Here is an 11,398-nt window from a genome sequence, read left to right as displayed (position 1 = left end):
CAATGCACAAGTATAAAGATATACTGCAATGACAAAAGGACAAAAAAAAAAAACAGATGAAAATTCTTCTCGTTTCCTGCTCTTCAAGCTGATATGGGCACCATTATGGTTGATTGTTTTTCATAGGGAGCCAAATTCAACAAAGATAAATTGCTGAAGGTTATTTGAAAACTTTTGTGTACAATGTTAACCGAATACGTACCATCTACAATGATGACGACTGGCAGAGCCCCCTGCATTACTCCACACATCCACCCTCAAGTTCAGTGTACTTTCACCAGCGGTGTGGAAAGAAAAGATGGCAGCAAAGTGATGGTCAGCAAATTGGAGCATGCCAAGTTGCCGAAATGATGGTTCATTCATCTTCGGATAAAAGAGTAATCCGATAGAACACATCAGGAGACTTAAGGGTCAACCTCACTTCTGCAGCAAAGACTGGATATCACCCTGGTGATGAGACGTTGCGTTGTTTTGGAGCGATTCCAGTGGTTTCTGCATCACAGCGCTGGGCACTTTTTTTGGTTTTTTAAATCGCACAGCAACAAAAACATTCAAAGCAGCCAAAGGAATCCAAGAATAGGTTGAAGTAGCTCGGTGGTTGAGCAGGTTGAATGGGTACAGCCTTGCTGCACGTCTCTGGGGTGGGTTCATTTTCTGTAGCTGCTCAGAACAGGAGTTTCAATCATACGGTAGTCTACCAATACATTGACCATTTCTAAATTCGGGTTAAATACACTGAGGGCAAGACAAATCCAATTTGTAAACTTCTCTATGGATATGCTTCACCGAGAACTTGAAGTGCTCGTCTCTACTTGGGTAGTACGTGGAGTACCTTCCCACGGTCGAGTTCATGTTTTGTGTGCTTTCCCGTGTGAATTCACGTGTCTCCACGGTGGTGTCGACTTAAGAAATCCTTCACTATGGTTTCACTTGTTGTTTGTTATCTCTTTTGGCTGGTCTCAGAAGGTGGAACAGTGTATTGCCCAGGCCCAAAGTGGCCACCTTTGTTTCTCGGATCACATTTAACGAACCAAGTGAAGTTTTGTTGTTCTTGTATCTTGTCGTTGATAACTCTGCCTTGATTTGCTACAGAGGTGATAATTTGTGGATCTTTCAAAGTTTTTGGTCGTCGAAAATGCTTCGTTTTTCGTGCGTACCCCATGCCTCGTCGGTGGAACGTAGTTGTTGCCGCCAGATCCGTCCTCGTTGCCCTGGATCTCAATGAACCCCTCAATGTGGTCACACTGGTGAACTGAGTTTGCGCTCAGAGTCGGGTCCTGGGCCTAAAATGCCACGTTACCTATTCCGTGGGGGTACCAAAGCCAATTGGACAAAGGTGCTTGGACACCGGGCGTCCAAAATTCCCAAAGTGGCAAACTCAGCGGTGGTTGCTCGGACGCCGGCACAGTCTTGCACTGGATGCTGATAATCCCAAACCAAATCTGTCCTTTCATGGACTTGTGTGATTTTGGCAATTAAAATCACTCAGAGACCAAATGAATTGTGATGATGTATTTCAAAACAGGGCGTGGATTATAATGAGAAGCAAACAATTAGCATTTTAAAAACCACATTGAAAAAAGCCCCAAAACAAAGGACAAACAAAAGATACTTCATCACCGGTCTTTTGGCCTCGTTCACTCCACGAGAGAACACATGAAGAATGGACAGGACACAGGAATACCGTAGCTGCACCTCAATGGGGTGCAGTGAAACCAAGGCTGTACAGTTCGTTCAACCGTGAGGCACAACACGAACTGGCTCGTGAAAAAAGACAAGTTCTGGTTGTGGCTTGTCGGGCATTCAATTGGGAAGACAGCGCTGCGAGGTGGACGCTTCTCTCTTCAGGCCCACACGCATCTCGTGCGACTTCCACTTGTGCCCGCCTTTATAACCTCGGGCCTTCCCCTGCTCCATGACTCCGCTTCGCCCATCGGCCACTCACACGGAGGCCACACCTCTGCGCTTCGCGGCTCGCCCCTAAAACTCCCTGCAGCCGATTAGCAACTAAACAGACACCTTTCGTGGTGCACAAAGCCGCTATTCCCCCAAAAGGAATATTAGACAGATTACAAAGGGAAGAACATTAAAAAAAAAAAGGTGAAGGAAGAAGTGGTGTCTGACATAAACATGAGGGGAGGGTTGACAGAGCTGACGATACGAATAGCGACATTTTCTACATCATTTTCGACTCTAGTACATGCAATATGGGAAATAACTACCCGATACTACACAAAATTATCCCCCAGAAGTCATTCCCACAAAAATACTTCCCAAGAGAGGATTGTCTCCTCTATGCTCCAGTTCACCTCTTATACATGTATTTGTCTTGATATTAGTTTGCTGTTTTCAGGACAGGCAGCACCTCTTTGTGCTTCCGTGCAGAGCTCTGATGGTAAGGTTGAGATCTTCTTCCTCACTGGAGGTGGTACAGCCTTTATTCTTTTTTGGCATGCATTCCAGAGCTACTTTGTGAGACAACACACTGAGGTCTCAGCATTAGAGGGGCCTGTATCCCTTTATCGTTTTTGTCATTTGGGGATTTTTCTGGTTACGGCCAGCTTTCCTCGTGGGGCCCTGGCTGCTTGTCAGGGGGTCACCATTGGCACGCTGGAGATCCGTATCATGAGGTTACACGTCCAAATTTTTTCGCCAGATGTGAATCCAAGTGTGCTTTTCAGAAAGAATGAGGGAACGTCGTCGTGCACACTCAGCGCATGTGAATGGAGCATTCGTTGCGAATTTTCCTGTGTTTAATACACCTGTTGCGACAGTTGGATGACTGACTGAATCCCTGCATGACCGTTCTACCATGTGAATATCAATGTATAGGGGGAGTGAATTGACAAACTGAACCCTTTGCCGCACTCACGGTAACTATACATTTTCTCTGTTGCTCAAATGCGAGTGTTTTTTTAATCGTTGTTGACGGAGAGAACCTCTTTGTATACACCTTGCATGTGGGCCTGACATTGGGTTAGCGGTTAGGGTGGTGGCTTTCGATCCTAGGGTCCTGAGTTTGAGCCCCGTTGTCCACCGAATTAACACCAGGGGGTTGACTCAGCCTGTCATCCTTCCGAGGTAGGCAAAATGAGTACCAGTGTACTGGTAATAAGGGCACTCCATCAGCAGCGTAGCTGCACCTCTAACCAATGATGCAACCAGCAGCCATAAAGGCAGCACACGAAGGGAACCTTGCATGTGTATGGACGTTCCCCGATGTGGATCCGCCTGTTGAGAAGAACCAAATCGTTTTAATTACATGGTGCACGTGTGTACGGGTGCTCTGCCGTGTGAATCCTGCATATGACAGTATGAAGAAGAACGGAATCCTTTACCACACACGCCACAGATAAATGGTTTGTTTGTCGTGTGGATCAATGTATGCCGCTTAAGATTCGATAATTTTGAAAATGTGTTTTTACACACTTTGCACTTGTAAGGGCGCTCCGTGGTGTGAACTTGCATGTGTTTCTGTACGTTTTGCGATTCGCTGAATCTTTCGCCGCACACACCGCAGGTGTACAGTTTCACTGCCGAGCAGTCGTGAGCATGGTTCATCAAGTTTCCTTTGTGATCAGTACGAAAAGAACAATGACTGCATTTGTGCTTCTTGTTGGGGGAGACCGGTTGGTGACTGTTAGTGTGCATCTTCAAAGCGGCCTTGGTGGTGAAGCTGCAAGAACACGAGGTGCAGTGGAATGTCCTGACGAGCTTCCTTTGTCTCCCTGTGATCGATTCAAACAACAATGACGACAAATCAATTTTACTGATTTTATTCATAGAAAGGTAGCTCAAAGTATAATGTCAAATCGATCTGTAATTACATTCATGTCCTGCACCATTGGTCACCTGCAGACAACAACTCTTACTTAGTCATTTTAATATCCATGTTCGCAAGGCTCGATCTTTGCAAGATCGAGTTTTGCAGAAGAACAAGGTGACAATGAATAAGGCAACAGTTGGACACAATAAGCAAGGGAAGACAGAGAGAGGAAGTAAGAAAAAAATTCCAGAACTGATTTCTTTATACGACTTTTACAATCTTTCTTTAATTTAAATTGAATTATTTACTTGAACATTGTAGAACACAAATGGCCTTTTTGTCACTTCCAAAACTTGAGATTTACAGTACTGTCGAACATTGCTGTTCGCGGGGGATACGTTCCTGGAAAATTCCACGAATGGTGAATCTGTGAATGTCGGGGCATTGTTTCAATGGAAAAAGGGGAGATACGTTCCTGGTAAATTCCACGAATGGTGAAAGTCGGGGCATTGTTTCAATGGAAAAAGGGGGGATACATTCCTGGGAAATTCCACGAATGGTGAATCCGCAAATGTCGGGGCATTGTTTCAATGGAAAAAGGGGGGATACGTTCCTGGGAAATTCCACGAATGGTGAATCCGTGAATGTCGGGGCATTGTTTCAATGGAAAAAGGGGGGATACGTTCCTGGGAAATTCCACGAATGGTGAATGTCAGGGCATTGTTTCAATGGAAAAAGGGGGGGATACGTTCCTGGGAAATTCCACGAATGGTGAATCCGTAAATGTCAGGGCATTATTTCAATGGAAAAAGGGGGGATACGTTTCTAGGAAATTCCACGAATGGTGAATCCGTGAATGTCAGGGCATTATTTCAATGGGAAAATGGGGGATATGTTCCTGGCAGTTCGTGATCCATAAGGGAAAATAAAAAAAAACCTGCGAAAAACTGCAAATACGCCTGCAAAACAACGCGAAAATAAAACGAGGAATACACGGGCAAAAAGAACCCATTAAACCACGGGAAAAAATAAAAATAAAATAAAAACGATGAATGCGCCGGGGAAACGGGGAAAAGGCGAAAAAAACAACCCTGCGAATCCACGAGGCACAGGGTCAGCAAGTGCCCGCCTTTATAACCTCGGAGTGTTGCGACCCGACACCATGAGTGTCGAGTCGCATTTTATCAACCGTGAATCTGCGGAGTCCGCGAATGGTGAACCCGCGAATATAGTCCAAGAGCCTGGGCACTTTTATTTACCCGTCTGAGGCCATACGGTTTGAGGATGTTTTCTAATTCAGAAAATCCATTTCTTAATGGTCAAAGCCTCTGTGTTCTTTGTGAAAATAACGTTTTCTTATTGTTATGGGTGGTGTTTTTGGTGAGAGTGAGAAAAAGCGTTTTTGATCTACATGATACAAAATTGCCAGGTTAGATGGCCATATAGGGTATCAAATCATAGGTAGTGACCTGAATAATACAAATATCTATAAACAACATCATTACATTGTGTTTAGGTGAATTCATAGGCAGTTTTAGCTCAAAATAGTTGATAAAAATTCACTCACTAGTATATATTTGTATTAAAATATCTACATGATAACTTTATCTTTCTCAGACCAGCTGTTATTGTTCCAGTTACATAGCAAGTGTCTGGTATAATTAGAAGTATTTCAATGAAAATACATAAAGGAAAACAACAATGTTTGAACACGAGTTTTCTGGTTTTCAGGCAAGGCTGACAATTCAGTTGCATCACACAAATATGAGTATGAATTGTCATATTTATGATAAGTTTAAACATACTGATATTATTATTGAATTTCCAAGGTGAAATAGACAAGTGCATTTGAAAACCATTAAGTGCTTAAGAACCATAACCATTAATATATCTTCCCCAAAGTTTCTAGCTTAACCATCACCAAGCAAGTATGTATGGTACAATCAAGCATGATATATGTTTGTGCTTTTTTTTTTTGGTGATATCTTTAATTGATTAAAGATATCATGTTAACATTCTCTATATCTTTAATTGATTGAGTTTTGTATGAATCACAAACAAAGTCTATTCTCTTGGCAAATTCAACTAATCTTGTGAGGAGAACTTTAGCAATTCCACCAAATGTCACAGGCACATTCACAAGCGTGTGTATCAGAAACATGGCATCAACTGCATATGCATCTCGAGTAACTGGTTTATCACTTTGAACTCTTTCTTCTAGCTTGTGCATGAGTTTTGATTTATCAGTTTTGTTGATGGAGCCATCCACTGCTTAGCACATATTATTGCATCATCTTTAGACATATTTCTGTTGTACAAAACATTACCCTCCTTGTTACTGGACTTTCCTAACACCAGATCAGTTCCAAAATGATGCAATATCTTTTCAGATAATAACTGAACTTTATATGCTGCACCATCAAGTCCGAAGTCATCCAATATTGATTTGTAACGAGCATGAATAGAAGTCATGAGCTCAGCACGCTTGTCGTCTATGACATGTTCTTTTATGTACTGGACAATCATCTCAAAGGCTTTTGTATGAATGTTCCTTGATTTTCCATAATCAGTCTTTTCACTTGATGAATCTACTGCCCTGCGGGCTTTGTTGACATATGCTTTACGACAAGAATGGTGATATTTGACTTCCTTTGCAACAAAGTCCACATGTCCAATTTTGGCAAGAAGATGCGTGTCCTGAAGTATATTCGCAGCATCTTTTATGGTCTGCTCAGCATCTTTTGTTTCACAACTGCCTATCAATTGAACTTTATGATTCACAGTTTTACGTTTGTTGTTACAGAAGATACAAATGGCTTGAAACACCCCAGATGATGAGGCTTCCTGATGCTGTATATGTGATTTTAATAGTTTGTTTGGCAGATCTGTTAAAGGTGTGCTAATGGGATTAACTGTGTGTTCTGTACTTTTAGGAACTGCTGTGAAATTTTTGTAACAGATTGTGTGATATCCTATACTGTCACTGTCATTATAGTCTGTGGGTAAACTTGCACATACTGATGAATATTTGGAGCTTGTACCGAGTTTGGATAGTCTGGAAGTTTTAGCAGCCATCAATTTATCCCAGGTTCTACTGTCAAATGGTTTCATTTCATCTTTGCTGCGATGTCTCGTGTGCAAAACACATGAACGTGTTGTTGATGGTGTAGCCATTTTTACCACGTCAGCTTCTGAAAAATACAACAAACACTCAAAGTAAATTTACAGCAAAAACTTCTTCATTGCTCTGGACATGCTTTAACCACCAAAGGTTCTATGTGCTCAGCAGAATTGGTGCACATCCAACACATCATTATTAATACTAGTCGACTTATTTATACAAAGGTTTGGAGTATTTCTTGATGAAAATATAGCACAGACTAATTTTCAAAAGACCTTTAATGCTAATGTTCTATTGACAAGGCTACAACAATTCACTAGATATATAACGCCAACCCTAGTATGTAAGTAAGAATGTACACTTAGTGATTTTTTCCAAAATGACATCAAGAGAATGGATATTTTTCTCTATTATTTGGCCATAAACAGCACTAATAACCATAAGGATTATCCCAAAAGCCATTATTTATATATGGTTACATTCCCCAGGTCATTAGCTTTAATTTGATACCCTATATGCCTAGGTTGCCATGTGATATTGGATCATGAAAGCTGAAACTGATATTTTATATTTTCCAGAAAATGCTACCCGCAACAATAAGAAAATGGTATTTTTCACAGAGAACGCAGAGGCTTTGGCCATTAAAAAATGGATTTTCAGAATGTACACAAAATTCTGATTTAGAAAAAATCCTCAAACCTTTTGGCCTCAGACGGGTAAATAAAAGTGCCCAAGCTCCTGTTCTAATAGCAGGGTCTGACGGTACTTGAACATCTTATACCGGGTGGTTGGTGCTAAAGTTCAATCGCACAACAAAAGGTCCAGATTTTTTTTATTATTTTTAATGATATTTAAAATCATTCTTGTATTAACAAGGACAAATGTGTCCAAGAGCCGCGTCCTAAAGGTTTTGTCTTCACCAGAAGAAGAACAAGAAGAGGAAGAAGAAGACAAAAAAAAACACAAAAAAAAACAACTTCTGATATTTCGTCACGTGCCTTGATTAAGCGAGATCACGTGCCAATAGCGAGACCCGTCATAGTGCATTTACGTATTCACGAAATATCGTGTATTTACGAAATATAGTGTATTTACGAAATATAGTGTATTTACGAAATATAGTGTATTTACGAAATTACAATACATTAAATGGAATAATCTTTAAATAGTAACGTGAACTTTTCGAAACTTTAAAGCAAACGTCCGAATATATTTAAAAGTTCATGATAGACGCTCTCAAAAGGCACCGTCAATGCGAGGATGTGTACAGGTGTTTAGTATTTAAGGAGATACGGATCCTGTATATGAAATAGTCGAGTCCTAAAGGATCTGTCTTCACCAGAAGAAGAACAACAACAACGCAGAGCTCTCTTCGAGCCACGTTCGTTACGCGAGACGTGGCTAAAATTTGAGGTAAGGCATTTTGTGACCTCTCGAGTTACATCCACCTCTGAAGGTTACGTTTCCATTCCCCGTCTGTCTGTCTGTCTGTCTGTTTGTGAACATGATATCTCAAAAATTTGCGGACGGATCCGGATGAAATTTGGTGGGTAGGTTGGGTGTTTGACAAGGACGAACTGATTCGATTTTGGTTGAGGTCCGAATCCAGATCCGGCCCGTTTAGTGGATACAAAAGGTAAACCGTTCGTCCCGGTACGAGCTATGTAGTGTACCGAGTGCTCTTGCCGTTCCGTGGTTCGAGACGTTCTACGATTTTGATGGAAGAAAGTAAAACACGTTGATGAACTGCGGGTTCAAAGTTCAACATAACTCACCGTCACCGGTCTCCGGGTCTCTCCCCTCCTCTTGACGATCAACCGAGTCCGAGTCTTCAACCTTCTTCCGCAGGACTGCAGCGAGTCCTTGACCCTCATCACCGGTCCTTCCCGATGCTCGCCCCGCACGGCACGACTCCATGTACCGACAGAGCTCCACGTACATGGTGTACGTGAACCTCCGTGCGGACAAAGAACACAGTTGATCCCTCACGGTCGGGGGCTCGGCCCGGGCACAGAGAGCTCCGAGGATCTCGATCCCGAGCTCGGTAACCGCGGCTCGTAGAGACTCCTCCGATAGACCCTGGATCTCCAGCCAGGCCGGGACAACACCGGGTCCACCACGATCTCTCGTCTCGTCCATCCTCCGTCACGATTCACCAAGTCCCAGAACCCGAGTTCACAATCATAAAATTCAAATCTTGAACGTTCTTCTCTCTTTTCGGTAAAAATAAAAATGACGTCTTCACGTCTCGGAGGATCAATGGATCTGCAGCAAAACGAACGGTGCACGAAAATACATCGATTTCGGGTGTGGACGAAGATCGTGCAGCGGTTACACGCTCGACCTACACCGTCATGGCTTTAACAACAGCATATATATAAATATATAAATATATAAATATATAAATATATAAATATATATATATATAAATATATAAATATATAAATATATAAATATATAAATATATAAATATATAAATATATAAATATATAAATATATATATATATATATATATATATATATATATATATATATATATATATATATATATATATATATATATATATATATATATATATAAATATATAAATATATAAATATATAAATATATAAATATATATATATATCGATTTCTATCCACATTTATATACTCGTATCGTGATTTGGTGTGCTTCATTGACACTATGCAAAAAAAATAAAACGGACATTTATTTATTCGGATGTAGCTGGAGCTGCTGGTTGCATCATTTCCTGGTGGCATGGCTGTGCCCCAGATACCAGTGTGCTGTTGCTCATTTTTTTGCCAACCTGAGTCGATCAATCCGGTGTTGATTCAACAGGGAACAGGGCTTTGAACTCAAGACCGTAATATCTTTGTGCAGCCACCCGAGCCGTGAAGCCAAAACCAGGACACTGAGCCAACAGGAAGTGGGTTTACCAATCAAGCCTGTGGTGAGATGTGTGCTTGGTGGTGTCATCTGTCTTACATATTTAGTTTGGTTCCGGGGCAGGGCCACAAGAGAAATTAGACTAGATTTTACATATGTTGCTGAGAGAGAGAGAGAGAGAAAGAGAAAGAGAAAAGAGAGAGAAAGAGAAAGAGAAAGAGAGAGAGGAGAGAGAGAAAGAGAAAAGAGAGAGAGGAGAGAGAGAGGAGAGAGAGAGGAGAGAGAGAGGAGAGAGAGAGAGAGAGAGAGAGAGAGAGAGAGAGAGAGAGAGAGAGAGAGAGAGAGAGAGAGAGAGAGAGAGAGGAGAGAGAGAGGAGAGAGAGAGGAGAGAGAGAGGAGAGAGAGAGAGAGAGAGAGAGAGAGAGAGAGAGAGGAGAGAGAGAGAGAGAGAGAGAGAGAGAGAGAGAGGAGAGAGAGAGAGAGAGAGAGAGAGAGAGAGAGAGAGAGAGAGAGAGAGAGAGAGAGAGAGAGAGAGAGAGAGAGAGAGAGAGAGAGGAAAAAAAAAAAAAAAAAGAGTTTTGAGTTTTTATATTCTTTTATTAAAAAAGTATAAAAAGGTGTCTCACCAATGAGACAAAGGCGTCAGCACAACACTTAACTGTTTTTCACAGCAAGCAAACAAAATATATAACAAACAAGAGGGTATTTATAAAGGTAGAAAAAAATATTTTACCAAAACAGATGAACAACCAATTATTAAAAAAACATTTTAGGTTGATTCCTACATTTTAAATCAGAAAGGAAATTCAAGTGATTCATTTACAACAAAGCAAAGAACATTTTTTACACACCATTTGTCAACAAAATCCTGCATTCTCCCATACTTGCAACAGAAAAAGAAATCAAGCTGGATGCGAGACACAACTAAAGTTCTAAAGGTTAATAAAACACAAGAACAAGCATCCGCAGATTCCACCTTCTTTTTCCTTGTCTTATAAATTGCCATTTTTGCTTCAGCAACCAAAAACCTGGCCAAAGCAGTCTCAGATTTGAAACTAGAGGAAATAGGGAAACCATAAATAAATTTCACCAAGGAAAAAGAAAGACCCATCTTTAAAATAATATCATGCAAAAACTGAAAAAGAGGGACAAGTCTTATGCAATCTACATATGCATGACAAAGCGTTTCATTGTTTTCACAAAATGGGCACAATTCTGGGATCTCATTGGAAAACTTGTGCAATAAGATATTATAAGGGAGGATGCAATGCACTAATCTCCATTGCAGGTCGCCCGAACGTTTAGAAATTGGGGGGGTATATAAACCTCTCCATGCAGGGACAAGAGGGGTCGAGGTTGGCAAATGTTCTTTCCATTGAATCCCGAAAGGACTTTTAACTGAATCAGCAAAAATATACTGAATACAAAAGGAATACAGGTTCCCCTTCTCAATGGAATTTAAAGGTACAGATTTGCCATCCCAGTCCAAAAGCAAAACAGGGAAGGCATATTGATTGGGCAAATCCACAATATCAAAAGACTCCTGAAACCCACTCCAAAACTCATTAATGCCTTTAAGATAGCAGAAAAAAGCTGACCAATTATCCGAATTGATTTCAACCC

At 41.1% G+C, this 11,398-nt stretch overlaps 1 protein-coding gene across 2 annotated transcripts; it reads right to left on the bottom strand.

The window, feature by feature from the left end:
- Window positions 1–1,497: 1,497 nt before the first annotated feature.
- On the bottom strand, window positions 1,498–9,239 carry LOC147033611 (uncharacterized). Of its 2 annotated transcripts, none has more exons than XM_085857571.1 (2): window positions 8,663–9,239; window positions 1,498–3,728 (listed from the first exon to the last, which is right to left on the bottom strand). In XM_085857571.1, exons 1-2 carry the CDS (start codon window positions 9,024–9,026, stop codon window positions 3,259–3,261), a joined length of 834 nt encoding a protein of 277 aa, XP_085713697.1. In that variant the 5' UTR covers window positions 9,027–9,239; the 3' UTR covers window positions 1,498–3,258. The 2 variants fall into 2 exon arrangements, with proteins under 2 accessions (XP_085713697.1, XP_085713688.1); XM_085857562.1 differs by lacking the exon at window positions 1,498–3,728 and adding an exon at window positions 3,761–6,957.
- Between the last annotated feature and the right edge of the window lie 2,159 nt (window positions 9,240–11,398).

The sequence above is a fragment of the Eptatretus burgeri genome, chromosome 2 (assembly GCF_056783735.1).
Source record: "Eptatretus burgeri isolate ZD-2024b chromosome 2, Ebu_testis_v1, whole genome shotgun sequence".
Taxonomy (NCBI): domain Eukaryota; kingdom Metazoa; phylum Chordata; class Myxini; order Myxiniformes; family Myxinidae; genus Eptatretus; species Eptatretus burgeri.
This window is presented reverse-complemented; position numbering and strand designations above follow the sequence as displayed.

Coding starts and splice junctions, on each gene's coding strand:
- LOC147033611 (XM_085857562.1), bottom strand. CDS start 9,026: ATGGACGAGACGAGAGATCGTGGTGGACCCGGTGTTGTCCCGGCCTGG. Junction 6,958..8,662: donor AGACCCGGAGACCGGTGACG/GTGAGTTATGTT, acceptor TGTATTTTTCAG/AAGCTGACGTGGTAAAAATG.